This window comes from Bombus terrestris, chromosome 16 (assembly GCF_910591885.1).
Source record: "Bombus terrestris chromosome 16, iyBomTerr1.2, whole genome shotgun sequence".
NCBI lineage: Eukaryota > Metazoa > Arthropoda > Insecta > Hymenoptera > Apidae > Bombus > Bombus terrestris.
The window spans coordinates 7,014,039-7,035,393 of record NC_063284.1 but is presented as its reverse complement, the minus strand read 5'-3'; the positions used below and the strand labels follow the sequence as shown (position 1 = coordinate 7,035,393).

The 21,355-nt window shown below is 30.4% G+C and overlaps 4 protein-coding genes and 1 long non-coding RNA gene across 5 annotated transcripts; 2 read left to right on the top strand and 3 right to left on the bottom strand.

The window, feature by feature from the left end:
• Positions 1-2,410: 2,410 nt before the first annotated feature.
• Positions 2,411-5,721, bottom strand: LOC105666634. The gene is made up of 4 exons (XR_001099447.3): positions 5,585-5,721; positions 4,551-5,474; positions 4,345-4,444; positions 2,411-4,193 (listed from the first exon to the last, which is right to left on the bottom strand). It is a non-coding gene; the product is annotated as an uncharacterized LOC105666634 (long non-coding RNA).
• On the top strand, positions 5,125-9,177 carry LOC100646637 (elongation of very long chain fatty acids protein 6). The gene is made up of 2 exons (XM_003401777.4): positions 5,125-5,450; positions 5,720-9,177. Exons 1-2 carry the CDS (start codon positions 5,125-5,127, stop codon positions 6,264-6,266), a joined length of 873 nt encoding a protein of 290 aa, XP_003401825.1. The 3' UTR covers positions 6,267-9,177.
• An 851-nt stretch (positions 9,178-10,028) lies between these two features.
• LOC100646519 lies at positions 10,029-13,835 on the bottom strand. Its single transcript, XM_012317817.3, has 2 exons — positions 13,212-13,835; positions 10,029-12,693 (listed from the first exon to the last, which is right to left on the bottom strand). Exons 1-2 carry the CDS (start codon positions 13,348-13,350, stop codon positions 12,005-12,007), a joined length of 828 nt encoding a protein of 275 aa, XP_012173207.2. The 5' UTR covers positions 13,351-13,835; the 3' UTR covers positions 10,029-12,004.
• A 979-nt stretch (positions 13,836-14,814) lies between these two features.
• LOC100646392 (transmembrane protein 242) lies at positions 14,815-16,318 on the bottom strand. The gene is made up of 2 exons (XM_003401775.4): positions 15,859-16,318; positions 14,815-15,510 (listed from the first exon to the last, which is right to left on the bottom strand). Exons 1-2 carry the CDS (start codon positions 15,899-15,901, stop codon positions 15,134-15,136), a joined length of 420 nt encoding a protein of 139 aa, XP_003401823.1. The 5' UTR covers positions 15,902-16,318; the 3' UTR covers positions 14,815-15,133.
• A 279-nt stretch (positions 16,319-16,597) lies between these two features.
• LOC100646274 (rap1 GTPase-GDP dissociation stimulator 1-B) lies at positions 16,598-20,930 on the top strand. Its single transcript, XM_003401774.4, has 10 exons — positions 16,598-16,741; positions 17,214-17,342; positions 17,552-17,785; positions 18,189-18,355; positions 18,532-18,763; positions 18,848-18,994; positions 19,072-19,467; positions 19,587-19,719; positions 19,831-20,096; positions 20,193-20,930. The coding sequence occupies exons 1-10, from the start codon at positions 16,732-16,734 to the stop codon at positions 20,312-20,314; spliced, it is 1,836 nt and encodes a 611-aa protein (XP_003401822.1). The 5' UTR covers positions 16,598-16,731; the 3' UTR covers positions 20,315-20,930.
• Positions 20,931-21,355: the final 425 nt, after the last annotated feature.

Below are 21,355 nucleotides of genomic sequence, written 5' to 3'. Positions count from 1 at the left end.
ACATCAAATCAAAGTTAAAGATTTAATATCCTGTCACTTTTAGATGACTTTAAATTTAGGAAATCATTCTAATGATTTTCTGCATATACAAATTACTGCCTATACTCTGAAAGATATATACAATACATATTCTTATTTTCCAATGAAGTGTATTTTTTTCTTTTTTTTTTAATCAAATTTTCCATTTTATTTTCGTAGAGTATCAAGTTCTTCCACTTCGAAAATGAGTTCTAAAAAATATTATTTGATATTACCTATCGGTGTAAATTAATGGTTTCCCCCTTGGTATGATGAAACTAGAGTATATTCACCGAGGGGAAAACCTACTAGATATTAGACTCATAAATTTGTTTAAAATCTCCCACGTACTGTCAATTTGCTGTTCAGAACCTACATTGTATCTATTATATCTACATATAATTATACATATATATACGTAACACATACGTATATGTAAATAAATGAAAGATTGCATATGATTTATTTTTATATAATTTTGTGCAAAGATTAATTACGAAACTTTAGTTATTTTATTTGCTTGTTAATTACTTTAACTAAGCTCAAAAAAAGCTACTCATAAGAAAAAGCGAACATTAACAAGTTACCACTTTAATAACATAATATCTATATCGAATATGATACACCGGACGCCAGCCATTCTAAGCCCCACGTTTCGTAAATAATTCCACTCGATTCCTGAACGTTTTATTTGTCATTCCTAAGAGTATTATAACACGCTACACAAATAACTCACAGCGTACTACAAAAAATATTCTTTTAATACATGTATAATATTTAGTCGTGTTGATGTATAAAATGTATAACATTCTTTTAATTTAAAAGTCAAAACTTACTTTTAATAGGTAAAAATTAAGCATTTTTAGAATTGTATAAACTATAACATATTAAAAAAGAAACAGTGAATTTATAACAAAATGCAAGATATATTTGTCAATATTACCATTATATATAAAACATTTTTCCGTATTTTCAATAATTAAAGAAATAATACAGCTGTATTATCAGAATTCATTGATAATCTCAGCCAAATCGTCGACAAAAAATAGGTACTATATCTGCAATATATCCTTACACGTATTATTTTTACAAAGAAATATGTATTTCAATACATTTTTTTAATACATGATGTGTACATAATTTATGATGATGCATCCTATGAGCACATTATTAGAAATAGTTAAAAATGATCTTTTAACCCCGGGCTCTTGTTTAAAGAGCTTAGTGATGCATCTCTTTATCGTTATTTATTATTGAAGAAAGCAAAAGAAGCAGATATTCTAATTTCTAATCGAGTTGAAAGCTAATTTCCTTTAAATTTCTTGAGAAGTGAGTTTACAACGATTATTCCCGCCACTACTCTTTTATTGTAGAAAGCAAAAGAAGCAAGAATTCTGGGTTCTAAGTTAACTACGTATTGTTTGAAAATCGCATTAGTGCAGATAATACCAATACTCTAATGCAATATTTTCGCGCTGGTAAATATAGAGGAATAGTCATTCAAGCCATATGATAATAATAAAGAAAATAGGAAAGATTTCTTAAATGCTAAGACTGGTGCCTCCTACGAGACATCTGGCGACTTTTAGTTGAACTTTCGAAGACTAGTGTGCCCGCGCTTTGATATGCACTGCCGATTATAAGTATTTCAATACTTTAAATTATTATAAATACCATTTATTGTAGCTTAAAAATACATAGAAAATTTCTTCATAATAATAACATTTAATTTTACGACAGATTTTTAACAAAAAATTATCTTATTTCGTTTGCGTTCTACAAAATTTTGAGATAATTATAAGAAGCTTTATAACGCTGATAATAATTATACTAAAATATATTGAACGATAGAAACGGAAATCTATATAGACACTGTGTAACGTCACTACCCGTCCAGAATGGTACAAATGCTTTTAAAATATTAAGGAAATGTTAATACATTACAAAAAACGACAAATAATAAATTTAATAACACTACTCTAAATAAATGTAATAATCTCACGAACATTGCAATTCAATAGAGGTCACTGTACAGCGGTATGCTTAATACACGTCATTATGGATTATTTTACATATTAAACGAGTACCACGTATAATATTGATCTTTAACCTAATAATCGAACTGTTCTTTAATTAAAAGCTTTTACAATCGTGAAATTAAAAGATAATAAATGCAAACCAATTTTAAGTACCGATTGTGATTTTTCCAAATATATATAAGCATGACATAATTCATTGTAAGAATTATATTATATGTGCGTATATATAAATCGAATATATCATACGTAAGTATATCGAACTTTAATCTCAAGGGAAGAGCTACAATCTTCGAATTGCGAAGGATTTGTTTTATCGAATTTTTCGAGGAACAGGGAGAAGAGACAAATTCAAATTTTAGAAGTGAATTATTTACTATAGATCATAATCAAACAAATAGTCAATCAGTTTGACTTCTAAAAAGAGATGTATCAAATGTAATGTAATTTATTATTATTATAACTTTTAGTTTCCACGATACTTATACATAAGGAGCTGATTTATTTCTTTTAGCCAGAAATTATAATTCATTCGAGTGATTATTTGACGTTGAAAAGGAATACTTGAATATGTAAATAAAGTAATATTTGATAATGTACATTAATATATATGTATGCATATTCACTCGCTACTTGGACTTTCAAGAGTTATAACTCATACAACATACTTCTCTTTTTGCGTTTTACCAGTTTACCAATAGTATACTATTGCGTGATAAAACACGTACTTGACAAATTTTCATTTGTCACTCACAGGGGGTGCAAATTTTACATTTTATATTTTTTTATTTGTATGATGTATAGATAACATGAAAAAGGAAATAGTCCTGGATATTTTAATTTTACTGTGATAAATTTATCACATAAATTTATTAAATTGATATAATTTTCTAAAATGCGAAATATTATATAATAAGAGGATTTATAAATTGGACTATTTAGATTAGAATTAGAGAGTTAGATAATTTATTGGTATAACAAATATTAAACTTTAACATTGAAACCAATTCTAAACCGCTGAAATTGATTAATAGTAATACATATATAATAAAATATATTGTGCATGGTTATTACTGCAAATTTAATATTTGCAGTGTAATTGTATAGATTCTATGTAATAAGAATTACATACAATCGGTCACAGAAATCTACATACAAATAAATTATAAAACAAATATTCCACCAATTTCGTAATTGACACTATACTTGATCAATCATTAATAAGCTGAGGATTATTTAATTTATGGCAGTATGCATAAATAAATATGCAAAGTGTTTACGTTATCAACTTAGCGCTTCTCTTATAGGTGATAAATTAGCGATAAATGTAGTGAGTAATTATTACTACGAGCTCGTATAATAAATGGGTTATGACTATAAATAGGAAAGTAATGATATTTCTTTGATATAATGTTGGTTTTTACTATGCTTTCGAGCTAGTGTTATTCTTGTCCTTATTACTACGTAGTAATTAGTATCACATTTTCCTAAACGATGGTATGCTATTTCTATGCAAATTACTTTAATTTTCACTCCACTCTGTACAAACTAGCAAAATTTATTTACATACTTTCCTTTTCGTTTTCATAATTTGCCTGCTGTTTTTATTTGCATATATTTTCTATTTCTATGTTCGCTATAAATTGGACAGTCCTCTTAGCATATTCAATTAATTCCGGTTTTTACTTCTCACATATTTCACACATTTCATTACCTATGTATAATGTTACTTCGCCATAAAATGTCTATATTCAACGATTCAAATTTAGACATCAATACCTCCGTGAAACGCGATAATTCTTCAATTAATCATCAATAGCATTTTTGTATTGCTTTTGAAAACTTTTATAAACATTGTACCCTAGTCTTATCTAGACGCTTATCAAATAATTATGCAGCTATATCATTAATAGAGTAATATATCTTATCAGACTCGAAGTACGTGCTGTACAACCAAAATTTATCCTGTTGTGAAAACTGATCCATGGGTATTTGATTGAAACTTCGCAAAATATTCTCTTGTGATCGACTTACTTACTAAGAATGGAAAGATGACCTTGAGAATGTCTTCGCAGCTCTCACGGTCTTCGACCAAATATTTATTTCATCTCAGCCTTATCTCAACCAAACCAAAATGCACTGGAAAATGTATATACGATCCTTAAGTACTGCGAATAACTTCTTTAAGAAAACAGAAAAAAGAGAAAAAAAAAAAACGCTTTGTCTTGCAACATCATCGTGAACCTAGCACGTGTTCTCAACAAGCGATTGCATAAGGGTTTCGACTTACGTAGAATAAGCTCCTGCCTGGTTGTATCACCTATTCTGGAATACTCTACATGTATATTTAACTAACAAACATGTGCCGATATCGATGTGTCGTCTAATTGCTGAAGAAGCGGGATAATTCTTGTTGATATGGCATGTAATAATAGTAATAACTATTGTTACGCACAGATATGCTGTACGATTCACTATATAGAAAATTATACATACCAATTCATAGTTCCTTCTCATGCTCATGCCACATTGTGGATTTATGCTTTTATTCATTTATATGTTTAGGCGTTTATCTTTATCAGCCCTTTTGTTTGCTGGCAAATACTCTTTGTCAACTCCTTTATTCGGTAACAAATACTCTCTCACGCAATTGCTCTTTTGTTTGAAAATAAATATTACTAAACGAAGGAAAAGAGAAATTCAAAAGACTCAGAATCGTCAGTTGGTGGCAGTTCTCAATCATCGTAGCGAGGGCGGAATGAAAAAATCGGGGGAGTAGCTGATATTTCTTCGTATTCGTTGTAGCATCTTTGTACAGTTTATTACAATATTTTGATTTGAGTCATGAAACTTGTTGGTTCTGACGTGGTTCGTTGTAGCATACCTTACTGTAGCGTATTTATAATTTATCGTTTGCAAAATTTTTAATTTTTATTTTAATTTTCTAGATTAAAAAAATATCTTAAAGATTGCTTTCTTCTCTGTTCCAGTCAATAGGCGACGGAGACAAGAGGAAGTGTAATTTCTTTAACTCTTCTGCGGCCAGCGGATAGAAAAAAGATACTTCAAGATGAATAAAGTGGATTATATGGAGGTCACTGTACCTAATTATTCATATGTCTTCAACTTCGAAGAGACATTCATTCATATGGATACTAAGATATGGATGACAAAGAATTGGACAAACTGTTTTTACTATTGTGGCATTTACATGATCCTAATTTTTGGAGGACAGCATTACATGTCGAATAGACCAAAGTTTGAACTGAGAGGCATACTTGCACTATGGAACACACTGCTTGCAACGTTCTCTATTATTGGATTTACTAGAACAGCACCAGAGTTGATTCATGTGTTAAGGCATTATGGGTTTTACCATAGTGTTTGCATACCTAGGTGATTTCACTTCTGTATCTTTTTCTGTAAAATATTCATAATAGTTTGAATATTACTATCTATAAGTTAGATATTATCATGGAACCATTTCTTATATTTGATATTTAAAGCTGTTGATAGTTTAAAAGTCTTACTCAAGCGTAGAATTCAATGCTTGTATATGTATTTATTAGAAAATGTACTGCGATCTCGATACCCCCGACATACGAATATTTGAAAAATTTCAAAGCCGGACAGTTTGATCTAATGCTTGCATATTTTCTTTCCAGCTTCATTGAACAAGACTGTGTGTCTGGTTTCTGGACGTGGATGTTTGTCTTGTCGAAGCTTCCAGAACTTGGTGACACAATCTTCATTGTGCTACGGAAACAGCCACTAATCTTTTTACATTGGTATCATCATATAACTGTTCTTCTCTACTCGTGGTTCTCATACTCGGAATACACAGCATCAGCCAGGTGGTTTGTCGTAATGAATTACTTTGTTCACTCCATAATGTACACATATTACGCTTTGAAAGCAATGCGATATAGACCACCAAAGGGGATCGCCATGCTGATCACTACGCTACAATTAGCACAAATGGTTATTGGTTGCCTTATAAATATTTCGGCTCACCAGTACCTGGAAAGTGGCCAAATCGATTGCCACATTACGCGTGTCAACGTTAAACTTAGTCTGCTCATGTACTTCAGCTATTTCGTACTCTTCGCTAAATTTTTCCAGAAGAGTTATCTATCTAAATCTAATAACAAAGTAGGGAAGAAGGTTTACGCTAATGGAACAGTGGAGTATGACAAGCTCAAGGTTAATTAAAGCACACTACAATTTTTGAAAACTTTTTCTATAGACCCTTTCCAGGAACATTCCTTGAAAACGCTTTTCAATAAGATTTCTTTCAAAGGCGTTGTGGAAATGCATTTCAAGAAATGGCCCTTGAAAATTTTTTTTAGGAGTCTTTGTTAATTCAAAGTCGTAAAAACTGGTTGCAGTAGGGTGAAAGTGGTGAGAGAGATAGAGTGGAAATTACTTGAAGATATAGCACATTGAATTTTACAATAATATTAAATGTTGCACATTGAATTTAGTAATAAATTTCATGATAACTTGCTTAACGCGTGAGACGCGTTAAACACGTTATTATAGAATTAATGAAAGAAGAAGGAGCTTCTCCTTAGAGACGTCTTGAAACTTTCATTTGTCTAGGAACGATTTCAAAATAAATTTCTTGGTGAACTTTTTTCTTTACGCTTCTTTATGAAGTTAGCACAAAATTTGGTAGAACGAGGATGGAGACATAATATTTAAAAACATAGTAGGAATGTATCATTTAATATTGAACTATTTAATAATGAAGAAAGAATATTAGATTTTAATGAAATTCGTCAGCAAACAATTGATATATTCTTATTACATTTAATATGTTTGACATATTTATTGTTATGGAAATGTATAAATATGTTGAGATATCATAAAGAATATATAATGATCTGCATACGTAAAGTATGGATAATATTAAAAAATATATATCGTGATCGATATATATTTCGATCTTTCGTAAGAACATCCGACATCTTTTTTCACGTTGCTCGAGAAGAAAAGAAAGCAAACATAAAGAATTGTTCCCAAGTCCTGTTCTACCGGAATAACGATAAAAAAAAAACGAATTACTTTTGAAGAAGTCAGAAAGTATAGAGAAAGAAAACCAGAAAAGAAATTTCATTAGGCCTACCTCCAAAACGAGCTAAGATATTCTTCGTAGAAAATAGTAAAAAAAGACGATAGGTAATAATCGAAGACCGAAATCGCAATCCCAATTGATGACCACTTAAGAAATGAAAAAAAATAATAAAAGAAAGAAGAGGATTTATAATTACTATTTTCTATCGTGACTATTTTGTGCTGCTAGGAATAATAAAACGGGCAGCTTGCCGACGTCTTTTTACTTTCAAAGTGCAATCAGTCTTATAGAGAGTGTTTACTTTTTTCATTTAGAAATATTTATATCGCATAATTTATTTTGTATGAAACTTTTGTACAAATTGTTATTTATATTTATATTGATTTATTTAAATCATTGCTAATAAAAACACTTTTGGCATGTCATAACGAACACAACTAGAATTTTTATTCAAGTCATTGGATGTGATAAATCTTCAAATTATAAATTTAATCAAAAGAAGAAAAGCGATAGAAATGGATTCTCTTTCACATAATTTTGTATCATTAACCGTCGTGGTACGGACAACATGAGCCAATAACTAGGATTAATTGTAAAGTCAATCCACTCAAAGATGTCAAGAATTTTTATTATGTATCAAGTATGTGGTATATGGTATTGTTACGAAAAATATTAAGAGTGTAAGAGTAAGCAATATACCTAGCCACCACTGAACTTTTTCGTTAATTCTTATAAAAGGGATGATTTTTGATTTTATGTATACAATTGTTTATGTCATAGACGAGTCAATAATCTGTAAGCAAGAATTGAATGGATACTTTCTGCAGGAATGGCTGTTCTTTGAAAGATGAATTGTTGTCCGATTCTAGTCGCATAGTCAAAACGAGAGCATTTTTTAGCTGGAATGGAAATTAAATTAACGAATTCAATTTTCAAAACGATTATTCACGCCGCTGATCGACGCGCACTTTCATATTTGACATTTTTTAAACGCTCTCCTTTTCCACATTTTGTATGATACTTGATTGGATGCAACGTTTTCTTCTTTTTGTGATTTATTACATTCTTTTTAATTCCTCAAAAATCGCACAAATATTGCCAATGAAAAATTCGAAACCCTTATTTCGACTGAAGTATACACTAATTAATTTAATGCAGAGACTTTAATTTAAAAATATGCGTTTAGCTTGTACGAAGCGGTAATAATTATCCCAGTTTGTATATGTTCCTTTTCTAATTGTTTGCTTATTCGGTTGAGAATGTCGGAGGGGAAAACCCAGGCCAACGAATAATATTTGATTTAATAGTAAATGTTGCCAAAGCGTTCTTACGTTCGATTCGAATTTGCTTATTTATTTAACAGGATAATATTAAAACGACGACGATGGTACTCGTCGAAAGGTGCGTGTTTCATTTGGTGAATAAAAAGAATTTCATTATTCGCGTTAGGTATTTAGATGCGTAAGTTATATTGTAAGCATGATTACACGTGACGCAAGGTGAATAAAGACAAATACGCAAACTTATAGAAAATATTTGCAATGATTAAGAATTTTAATCAAGCATAAAAATATATGTGGTAAACATATATAAAACATACGTATGATTAGATCCCATGTAAATTTTACATGCATGAAATATATTTTATTAACTACGCAATGTTATTTTCATGTATAGAAAAGAAATTAACAAAGTTTAGGTTAATATTATATATTTAAAGAATTTGTTACACGATTGTTGAGTATTACAAAATATCGTTGAACAAAATTATTGCAAATACTTGCGTTGAAGAAATTTTTCTAGATATCGATCAAGCAGATGATCACTGTTCTCTTGTGTCGATGCTGTAATCATAATCGATTGATTATTAATTAAGATATTAGTTATTTGAGTGTTGCTTTTATTCACTGATGGCGCTGCAATCGGATTAACTCTAGAGCTGACTTTTCCATAGATTTTTCATAGGGGAATTATAGAGAGAAGCAAAATAACGAAAGCCTCAAATATTTATACAGGTAATATTAAAATTAAGCATTACATTTACTACGTCGCAGGAAAACACTTGTAACTGCTCTATATCGCCGTTGATTGGCGGTAATCGCGTGTAACGTTTCAGCGAAATTTTTTTAGACAGAATCGAAAAGAAATAGTTTTTTAGATCGTCCAGAACTAAATACACAGAGAAGTGTAAAGATAGATTCGAGGACCGACTAATTAAGTAAACAGACGAACTTCGCCTTTGAAATTTGAAACAAAAGTAAGATGATGCTTACGATTGAAACAAGTGAATGCAAGCGGAATGAAATCAAAACTTTAGAAGAAGTTCGACGTCAACAACGAAGTACGAAATGCAGAGAAACAAAAAGAGAATTCTGCATGCTTTGATATCTGTTTAAACGAATTCTAGAACCTTCAACTTCTCTCGTTAAGTTATAATTGAGGAATAAGGGGGAAGAAACAAGGAATGTCACAAAATAGCTTCTTTGAAAAAATGAAGTTTCCATATTTTAGCCCACTAGAAGGGGAACAATATTCGGTCAATTTAACTGTATTATTCGTAAAATGAAGTATACGCCTTAATTAGACGTCATAAAGGAGAATGATTAGTAAACTATTAATTATTTTTATTTGTCTTTCGCTCTAATATCTACAGACATTCCCTGTTTTCAACGAATATATAAAATCTTTAACGTTATCTTATGGAGAGATTTTGAACGTTGCAAGCATTATGATTTGTTAGTACTGCAGTCCGAGTTCTCACACACAAAGTATGTTACAAAATGTAAAATCACGAGAGATGAACATTCCTTGTTTTTCCTCTTCCTATTTGATGAGACCAATGGAAGATCAGTAAATCCATAGGAACAATCTAGGGAGAAAAATATTTTTTGACTCGATTCGATGTCCTTCTAATGATATAATTTAATGCGCAATGAGAAATAAAAACTGAAGTAACTCATTGAAGAAAAGAGGACGAAAGAGAGAAAAAGTTGTATGTGTGTATGTGAGAAAGGAATAAAACTAGCGTGATACGAAAAAAAATATCATTGTACGATTTCTTTTTTTCTAAATTAATGTTTGTATAATTTTATTTGTTATTATATATGCTTTTTCTTTACTATACATAAATATTGTATATGAATAATAATAATAATTTATGATGGAAGGTGTGGAAAAGATGTTTATTTTTTAATTGTTGGATATTAAATTGAATTTTCTGATTCAATTTCTTGTCACTACACCAAACTTAATATACTTGGACCTGATTAATTACTATATAAGTGTTATAGACAAAGATACCTTGAAAGTTAACCAGTCGCAAATATGTAGTATTCGACGACCGGTGGTATATAGACCTTGTCGTACGACTCACCAATGTCGGTCCGATGGAATTCGAACTGGTTTGTTTCTTATCGCATCGTACGCACGGCGTTTGAAACTTTATTCACGCGCGCGAGGGCGGAAAATACATTTGATGCATGTCCGGCAGCGTACTATCGGGTTATGTGGTTGTATGGTTCAGCTGTCTGAGATGATGCGCGACAAAACCCACTAAAACCCTTGGCCACCTTTGCAGCACGGTATAAAATGTGCTACCTTGGGGAATGGATTCCACTTTGAACTAAACAAGTCCGTTTATTTGCATCGAACATTAATATTTGTCCTTCCTCTATTATTTCAGGTTTGTATCACACTGTTGTTACTTATTTTAGAAGCGCGTGCTTACGATTCTTCATCTTCTCCTTTAACTAATTTGAATTTCCTTTTCTTCCCACTCTCTATCTTTCATTATAATTATTATAGTCACCTTGAAACGATCTCAAGAATGACTAAATTTACATACTTTTTCAAGAAAAATTGGCCAGACTCCATTTAGAATAGCACAAAATAAAATGTTCTAGTTTATCCAGCCTTTGTCCACAATTCCGGTTCGTCTCACTTTACCTGACGACTCCCAACTTTTTTTCCCGAACGAATTGAATATTCCGTATCCTGTCAGAAGCTGCACGCAATAGTAACCAATTTCTTACTTTATTTTTTCTAAAGAAGTATGCGACCTTGATAAACCTTCTTGTCCAGTTGTCTCGCTTGTACTGCATTCGGTTGCTATTGCCATTCATCTTTAACTTCGTTGTCAATTCTATTCCTAATTTCAGACAGGTTGGTTTCTTGATCTTCTGCTTCAGTGTAGAAGAACCATGCCGATGTGCGTTTCTAAATTTTTTCGTAAGCTCGTCTTGCTTCTTTCTTATTTTCGCCTTAATATAAATGGGAATCGGTATCGGTAAAGCCGAGACCATACAATCATTGGAACGACATCTGTTGCGTGATGCCCGTTGTAGAAATATGTACATATTATCGTATATCGAAAAGACGCATGTTCCTAGTGAGAGGGCTTCAATATTTCTACAACGGATGTCATACAGCGGACCTCGTTTCAACGCTCGTATGGCCTCCGCCAAAGTACGTATAAACGTCGTTCGGGCCTAGCAACCGTTTTATATCACGCTCTAAACATTAATCAGATCCCGAATACTCGAGAGCGCGATTAGTATATATAATCGTGTTCGAGAGGATCGCATAACAAAGCCGTAGATTGGGGTGTCGCATTCCAAAAACGGTAAAAAGAGTTGAAATCCTTTGTTTATCCCTTATTTTTCATCTTATTCAGTTATATGTTCGTGATCTTGTTGATACAGAATAATCAACAAAGCTTGTGTGGTTTTAACTGTGCTTATAAATAAGTTATTGGGTAATATACAGGACAAAACTGAATACATATTTAAAATCGTATAAAATTTAATAGAATTATAAAATATTTCTTTATGTTATTTCATAACTAATTATACACATTGTAATACTATTATACATATTACAGTGCCAAAGGATCGCCGGTAGATGTCCCAGCCTGCGAATCACTTGATAAACTCGAATTTTCATGAATTAACTCCTTAATTAACAAACTTTGAATTTTATTCCTAATTATTAATTTTCGGATAGGATCTAATCGTCTGAGGGACGGTACCAGCGACTTTGCAAAATGCATGTCTTCGTCATCTTGCTCGTGTCTCTCGCATAGGCCGTGTTCGACGAATGCCGGAAGTTTTTTCTTTTCCATCTCTAACATATCTCTTCCAAAGTCAGATAATGTCCTTTTTCTTCCTTTCGAATGGTGGTAGATTGGCGTATTATGGAGACGTGGAATTTCGAGAGATTCCTCAAATCTAGAGCTATGAGTATCGAAAGTCTCGAGATGACGCGGTGGCGTTATCCTTTCAGATGCTTCCGTTGTATCCGCAACTTCTTGTCCCAAATCTTCAGAGTTTGTGTCCGTTTCGGAATTCAATGTATCCGCGCTGGGTACATTGTCGAAATTGCTCGTCAATTTTGTTAGCACCATAGTGTCTTTTAAAAAAAAGAGCATTTCGAAAAATACCCACTTCCCTTTATAATCGCTCACAGATATACTAGCAGACTCTCCAGAACGGAGCTTCTTCACTTTTTTCAGTTCTCTTTGGAACTGGTCCCTCAAATTTCGCCATTTCGACTTGGCTTCCACTTCTGAAATAAAATACCCTTTTGCCCATTTCAGACAAATTACCTCTTCGTTTGGAATATGACAAAGTGCTGTTTCAGCCATTGCTATTGAAATGTATCTTGCCATTTGGGCACAGCTTCTAGAGGCTTCTACAGACGAGTCGAATGAGTGGCGAGTGGCCAGAATCAGAAGTAACTACTCGTCTTTTTCCCGTCGCACTTCCGGAAGAAGTAGGGGAGAGCGCGATGTCCTCCGTCTTGCACGACCCGTCTGTATGAGCCTTTGAAGCTATAGGAACCAATGTTGACAGTGCGATTAATATTACACAGTATTAAACGATACTTCGAATTACAATGATATAAAGAGAAATTATTTGGGATTAAGTGAATTATCAAATTACGGAAGAACCGTTGGTAGCAGCGTTGGGGATGAGAGAAAAATCGTCTACTTACATACTTTTTTAACGATATTATGTACATAAAGAAGGAAACATATTTTTTACATTTTCAAACTATCAGATAAGTACATTTAGACAACTTACTGTCTTTTTTTAATACTACTGCCACATTTTCCCATTCCTTGTCCACTAACACTCGATTTTTGTAGTTTTCATCCCATCTATTCCATAAAACAGGCCTTTTTTGCACTTCAGAAATCAATAACTGTGCGAAAGTATGCATACTAGACGTCGTGCGTGCGATGCGACAAAGAACAAACTGGTCTGAATCGTCTGAATCTCATACAGTGCAATAGCGCAACCGACAAATACGACCACGATCGTGAATGCGACGTTGTCGCATTGCACGCGGCCGTAGAACGTGCTTCGTTTATGTATTACTACCGCGTTGGTTGATTATTCAGACGACAACAATATCTCACCGCTGTTAGATGTACGACATCAGTTAGTATGCGATTCAGTTAGTGCAGAGCTTCCAGTTATCGAAATTCAGTTGCATATGATTTATATTTTATATGTACATTAAAAGTCTGATATCTGATAAAGTTAACTGCAATATTAAGGTATTCGTAGCGCGACAATATCCCTCAAAAGTAAAGCACGCTGAAACTCGAGATCGCTGCGCTCCGCGCATGCTTGAGATTCTCCCTCCACGAATAAATTTCTTTGTTGTCTGTACTTTCTTCGTACGCATACCAACAGGTCATTTAAAAAGGGATAGTGCGGCAACTTTGGCGCAATTTCGTCGCAACTTAGGGTATAATAGATATAAGGCATATTGGGCATTAAAAATACCGATATAATATACTTTTATAAATACAAAACTTTCATTCGAAAACGCTGAAGTCCGAGTTGAATTTTTCTTTAATAAAGATTTTTCTAGCCATTTCACATAACATACTAGCCTTTTAACGACTTCGTAGGAACTATTTTTCCGCGATTGATCAAAAAGTCATTTTTGCAGTGGCTTCTTATGAGGACTATGTGTTAAAACTATCAATTTTAAAAGTCATTCTATTACCCATAAAAGAACAGCAAAATTTATGTTGTCTCCTGTAATCTAACTACATACCATTATCTTTGTATCATAATCATGGTCTAGCCAATCTTCATTTAGGCAATGTCTATATTAGCAATAATCTTGCAATAAGGCTATAATCTTGTTTTTTTCGTGCATAAATAAATGATTTTATAAAATTTGAAGTAACTGTTTTGATAAAATAATGTTCAATTCTTCCATTAATCCAAAGTGAGATCGAAAGGGTTAATAAAATATTTGTAAATATTCGGGATATATCAAGAATCAAAGGTTTTAAAACGCGCGATTTAAAAATTTCATGAGAGAACTTCGTGTTATTTCGTTTAAGATTACTTATGGTCATTTTTTGACCTTACGAAATTATGGTACACAAAAACGATGTTATCATATATCTAATCAGTGTGAAAAATTAATTGTATATCATTTTATTAATCTAAACAAAACTTATTATTTAAAATAAAATTGCACATTTTATAAATGAATGAATACGGAATTAAAAGACATTTATTTTACACACAGATATACTAACATAGCTATTAAACATAATAGCTTACTTTTATGAACAAACATATGTTTAACTATTTGTCTTTTAGAAGAACCACAATTAAAATAATATTTTATATTCCTTGAATAAAATTTAATATGATCAATCTTTTAGGTTTGTATATTAATAATGTACAAATATATATATATACACTATATATACACAAATACAAAATGAAATATTACATTATAAATATCAGTTATTATATGACAAACCAGCAGTATAAGATTCTTCGTTTATTTTACTGTACACATTTAAAACTATCCTTTTATGACTTAATGTCAAATAATTACTTTTGTGATTTTTAGTTTTTAGTATTTCTTAGATCTTTACAGACTTCAGATTAAAAACATTTCTTAGATCTGTAAAGCTGTAAAAAATACTTTAAATCTAGAGTCTTTTTGAGTTTATATATAAATAAGACTACTTTTCTTTATCCCATTCTTCAGAGACATATCTCAGTAAATCTGTAAGGTTTTCAAATTCAGTTCTACTCTGAGGAGGATCATTTTTTGGTATTTTTGGTAAAATATTTCCAACTTTTAATCGAAACTCTTCGGCAGTTGAAGCTCCAGAAAGTTTCCAAATACCATAAAAAAGTATACCACAACCACCAACTGCCCAAGCAGAACCCCATAATAAAGCTCTTGTAGCAAGTGCTGCACCAGATTCAGGAAGGCCTTTCCCTCCCATGAAACCAATATCAAAATTTTTACTGTCTTTTTTTTTAACTGATGCTAAAGCATTGAAAAATCCAGCCATAACAGATATACCTGCTACTCCAGCCAGGAACAATGTTTCTGAAACATAAATTGATAAAATTGGTAAAAATAAAACTAGGTTATGTATGATATTTCAAACTTTATCACATGGAAATGTAAAATTGTATAAATTTGAAATTCATCTATGTTTGAATTTATTACTAGCGAACTAAACATAAATTTATTCTATACTATTTCCTTAAATTGTAAAGGGTTAATATAAGTTTTGTACTTTTCATATATATCTAATAACCTTAAAATAATATAAAATGAAACAATACAAAAAAATAATACTTTTAAATTGTATTTAAATGTGGATTACGAGTCACTTTAACTAAAGAAGTATTAATATTTGAATTATCAAACAATCTAAATTTAAATACATACCATATAATTTATCTTTCTTCTTCTTTGGTACTGCCTCTGACATGATTATTTTTATATCACTTTCTATTTATTGTTGTAATATATCATAATATTGAAATAGTAGAATTAAAAAGGTTTTTCACAAAATTTCGAAGGGAACACAAATAAAACAAGATGCAGAACCGGCACAAAGTTGTTTCTTTACCGGTTACTGTATAAATTATAATTTTTAATAGACATAAATATATTTCGCATTAAATAAATGTATTGCTATTGCATAAAATGCAAAATATACAAATGAAAATTTAGAACTTAAAGAATTAATTAAGTTTAATTTTATCTAAAATGTCTAGCTAGTTCCTTGGAGCGCTTTGCACTAACAGCACGTAATTGGTGGTTTATAGTTTATGGACTGAACGATTTTTAAAACTTGCTTATAACTAAAAATCAGGAAGGATGTTTAGATAAAACTAATTTTAAATAATTCTTTACGTTTTAAACTTAAGGCCTTAGAAGACAAAAAGTTCTAGGAGCCGAAAAAATTTGGATTGTTTCATTTTGCCACCTGTCGATTGAACATAAATATTACATATATATACACATTTCAGACGCAAATATTTCAATACAATATCAATTTAAATTTATATTATTTGAAACTAGTCCTCTATTTCTATATGATTATTCAATATCACAATGTCACTTATTGGTAGCATGTGAAATTGCATTAAGCTTCCTTTAGTTGCTACTCTACAGAAAAATGTCACTTTCTTATCTAATGATTCACAATTTATGGAAGTTTCTTTAAAAAGATGTTTCCTTCACATTAAGTAAATTGTTACTTACTTTACAAAAAAGTTCCATTTGTACAAAATTCGAAATTAAAATAAGAAAAATATGATGGAAGGTAGTGTAATAAGAACTATGTTAAATGTCGTATAATCGGTGATAAATTTCCGTCTATTTTTAGCAATAATTCCAAGTTAGAGGAATATTTCATGTCAAACCTTATTGACAAGTTATTTTGTTGACAGCTTAAATTGTTTTTTTTAAAGTGCTTTTATGAAATTAATGTTAAATTGATTTTATATATTCTATAGTGTCTACAATTTTAAGAAAATATAAACTATCTGTATTATAATTATAGCGTTATAATTTAAAGATAAAATATTGTAAATTAAATATTTAAAGAAATACATTTTTTCCCCTGTATACTTGACATTATTTCTATATATTATATCTGTAATATATTAAATAAAATACTTATATAAATTTGGAGCTGTCTAATATGTATTTTATGTATTTTATATATTTAATATATATGATTTATTGATTATATGTTTATGAATTATATCACTATATGTTCATAATTTTTTTAGGTGAATTGAAGGACAATATTGATAAATTAGTTGAAGAACTGCGATTTGTTGTAAAATCTGAGAAAGAAATTGAAGATATTATTCAAGTGTTAGATTCTATTGTGAATGTTAGCAAAACTTCAATTGGAGGTATTAGCTGTTTTTTGTCTTCCAGTTTCAGTTTAGACTTAAATTAATATTTGGAAAATATATATAAGAATTACTAATTATTACAAAATATAATATTTATTACTTTTGTTTCAAATTATTACTATAAATTCATGAGAAATGCTATCAACTTTGATATTTTAGTCTATAATTTATACTTCTAGTAACAGAAAAATTTTATTTGTTTTTAGAGGCTACTGAATTTACAATAGATGATGTTTTCCTAACCTTATTGCGTCATGAATCTAAAGAAATTATTGCAAAGACTGCTAAAGCAATTGCTGAGATTGCTAAAAGTGAAAGGGGAAGAGAAAAATGCACTACCACAGATCTAGTAAATGCACTAATAGATCTATTAAAAGAGGATCGCGTTGATGTATTGACACAGACTTCCAGAGCCTTGGGAAATATTTGTTACGAGAATGGTAGGGAGCTTTAATCCCTAATGATCCAAATTTTGTTCATGTATGTAGTTAACATTAAAACCATCATTATTATAATATATCACTAATAGTAGTAACACGAATGGTTTTTATCTTTTGATTAATTTATATTTATTGAATATACATTTTTAACTGCATGATGTATCATTAAAATGACTCTCATAAAAAATAAAGTTCCAGAAATTAAACTTATAGCAACTTACAAGTTCAATTTATTAAAATTAAATCTATACAAAAGGAAAGACATGTTATAGGTACTGTTAAAAAATAATTAATTTGTATATTAATAAACTAATTTGTAAATTAATATTATAATATCATTATTTTGCATGAAATCTAAGATTAGATGGATATTATTATAACAATATTTACAAAATTATTATAGAAAATGGTAAAAAGTTTGTTGAGGACAAAAATGGGTTGATATCAATTTTGGCAGTATTGGAGAAAAGTATTAAATTGCAAAATGTAGAAGGTGCACCATTTCTTCGCAATGTTGCTGCAGGACTTTTGTTAAACTTTCTTATTGACCGACCATCTCTTCATACAGAGGTATAATATTTTTATTAATATTTCTCTTGCTTGTTGTATCGTTCTATGATTGTAGCCGTATTAGTATAATTGTCAAACAGTTTACCTTACATGCTTTCTGTATATTATATAGAATATAAAATTTTCATTTAGAATAATTTTATTTAAATACTAGTCTTTCTTTATTTTCTTCTTAGGCATTGAAACAAGAAGTAGTGCCAATTATCTGCAGTATTCTGGAAATTGATGGAATTACAGGTGGAGAGGCTGCAATGCATTCTCTTTTGATACTAGGAATACTGAATGATGCTAACATAATATTTTTAGATGAAAGGGTTATGAAAATTTTAATAAATATCTTATCCAGTGATACATCATCAGAACTTTCTGAAATGTGTTTAGAACTTCTTCATGGACAAGCAGAAGATGGTATCATTTTATATATGTTTAATTTAATTATTTACAATAATAATGTAAAATGTTGACTAGTATTAATTCATATTGATATTTTAGAGAATGCCAAATTGATCCTTGCTAAAGCAGGAGTTTGTGAGTTACTGTTAAAGTTGTTGGAAAAACATAGTCCGTACTGTACAGATGAAGAAACAAGATCTGTGTTGAAGATCGCTTGCAACTTAATTGTTCTTATATTAACTGGAGGTATGTTAATTAAAAGGGAAGTAATAAGTACTTTAACTATATTTTATAAGTATATTATGTGTAACGTAATATTTTAGATGACAGTATGAATTATCTATATGATGAAAGTAATGGTGTTGCATATAAAAAGCTAATTGAGTGGCTCGAAAGTGAAGATAAAGATTTACAAATTACAGCCGTCTTAGCAATGGGCAATTTTGCGCGTACCGATGCCCATTGTAAACTCATGGTTATGCAAGGTGTTCATTGCAATCTTCTGAAACTGCTGCAGAAAAATAATACGGATATAGCTGATATAAGATTTCAACATGCACTACTCAGTGCTTTGAGGAATCTTGTTATTCCCGTGGATAATAAACCTGTAATATTAAAAGATGGGTTAATAAACATTTTGTATTCTATGCTGAATGTTTCATCTTATCCAGTTGTATTTAAGCTACTGGGCACTTTAAGGATTGTTATTGATGGCCAAAGTATGTTAACAGTAGTTTTCATGAACATTTTTTTAAATACATAGAAGAAATATATATTTTGATAAAATTAGCAGATAAGTAAAAGATGTGAAGAATAGGTAGTTTACTTATTATTACAGGTGAGGCTGCCATAGAATTAGGAAAAAGGGATGGTTTAATAAAGAAAGTTGTTAATTGGTGCGAAGTCGAGGAACATCCTGGAGTTCAAGGCGAAGCAAATCGTTTAATCGCTTGGCTAATTAATAATAGCAGGTTGATTAAGTTTAATAAATACATATTTGTAAAATTTACATATCTTATGCATAAAGTTTATATATATTATATGTATGTATAATTATTAATATTTATGTTTTTCATCATTAGAAATAGAGAAATAGCACTTCTAGTAATGGAACATGGAGCTGTGAAGCACCTAGTCAAAATGTTAACAACACCACACGTTTTAATGCTAAATGAAGCTTTAATTAGCTTGATGATATTGACTACAACTTCCCTGATCGAATGTGAAAATCTTCTTCTTGAGGCTGATATAGGAGAAAAACTTTGCACACTTCTTACTACTTTAAACAATTTAGAAGTACCAATTTTGCATAATGTTTTAAGTCTAATAGAAAATATTCTTAATTTAGGTATTATTGAAATACAATATGAAATTTAATCATATAATTAAAGACACGAAGAACTGATGAAATTTTGCTAAAGCTTCTCTTAAATTTAAATTTCAGATGCCTTAAGAGAACATCTGGGAAAAACTGAATTAATAACATTATGTCAAGGAACAAATCTAATCAAAGAAGAACCAAAACTTAATGAAAAATTGAAAAAAATTTGCAATAAAATTGTGTAATTAAGTAATTAAAGAAAGGGATATTGAAAACGTACAATCATATATATGATACAAACATCAAAAATATGAAACATTCTTTAATTGAAAGAAAATGATCCCTTTTTTGTTCCTGTTTAATGATTAAAGCGATGCCAATATAACGTATGCAGTTTATGAACATATAGATCAGTCCCCAATTTACATTTAATGTTGAAAAATTATAAGATGTTAGAATTTTTATTATGTATGTGAGTGTATGTGCGTGTGCGTGAGCAACCAAAAATTGTGAAAAGTAACAATAACATTCATATATGTGTAATATGGAAAGTTAGTCTTAAATTATTTTAAAAAATTAACTTTGCTATTAGTTGTAATGTGAAAAAAATTCATTAGTATATCAGCTAGTTTATAAAATAACTAACATAAATATTATTAATTGTCTGGTACACGTATCTATGTATTATACGTGGATTATTTCTTATTTAACTTAAAGTGATAATTTTCTTGTTAGAAAGAAAGAAAGAAGAAAAGAAATATTACAAGTTTTCAAACGTATATATCAATGTACATAGTTTTAAGAAATTGACCAAACAATATATTTTATGTGATTAATTAATAATAAATCTACAGACCACAATTTCTGATACCTATATACTTTATTATAACCTTTGCTGATTTGTTAAACATATTTCTTCTATATGCAATTATATTTATTTGCTCTAAAATTATTATAGTTTGTTGACCAATACAAATTTCCCGCCATACAATATTTCAATTTCGCGCGCGGCTTCGAACGAATGAGGAACTGTTCTGCTCTAGCTAATCAGGAATCAGCTAGCTGAAGTTTTGGCGCGGAAAGTAATTATACCGTTCAAAAACGGTGTCAAGATGTATTGTCCTTTGACGTGCGTGATTTCAATTACGTAGTGTTTCTGTTACTATTCCATTGTTTTCTACTCCATTGTTTTCCATTGATATTTATCAGATATGTGTAAACAATGCGTTCTTATATAGTAAAAGTTCTATAGCGAAATTTATATCGCTCGTTTGTTGTCGACCATC

Excerpts from the sequence above, each read along its gene's own strand:
- LOC100646637 (XM_003401777.4), top strand. The coding sequence starts at position 5,125 with ATGAATAAAGTGGATTATATGGAGGTCACTGTACCTAATTATTCATAT. Across the intron at positions 5,451-5,719 it reads CATAGTGTTTGCATACCTAG|CTTCATTGAACAAGACTGTG; the intron begins GTGATTTCACTT and ends TTTTCTTTCCAG.
- LOC100646519 (XM_012317817.3), bottom strand. The coding sequence starts at position 13,350 with ATGCATACTTTCGCACAGTTATTGATTTCTGAAGTGCAAAAAAGGCCT. Across the intron at positions 12,694-13,211 it reads AGTAGTATTAAAAAAAGACA|AAGTGGAAGCCAAGTCGAAA; the intron begins GTAAGTTGTCTA and ends ATTTTATTTCAG.
- LOC100646392 (XM_003401775.4), bottom strand. The coding sequence starts at position 15,901 with ATGTCAGAGGCAGTACCAAAGAAGAAGAAAGATAAATTATATG. Across the intron at positions 15,511-15,858 it reads GAAGAAAGATAAATTATATG|AAACATTGTTCCTGGCTGGA; the intron begins GTATGTATTTAA and ends TTTATGTTTCAG.
- LOC100646274 (XM_003401774.4), top strand. Across the intron at positions 18,764-18,847 it reads TCATGGACAAGCAGAAGATG|AGAATGCCAAATTGATCCTT; the intron begins GTATCATTTTAT and ends TTGATATTTTAG. Across the intron at positions 19,720-19,830 it reads TGGCTAATTAATAATAGCAG|AAATAGAGAAATAGCACTTC; the intron begins GTTGATTAAGTT and ends TTTCATCATTAG.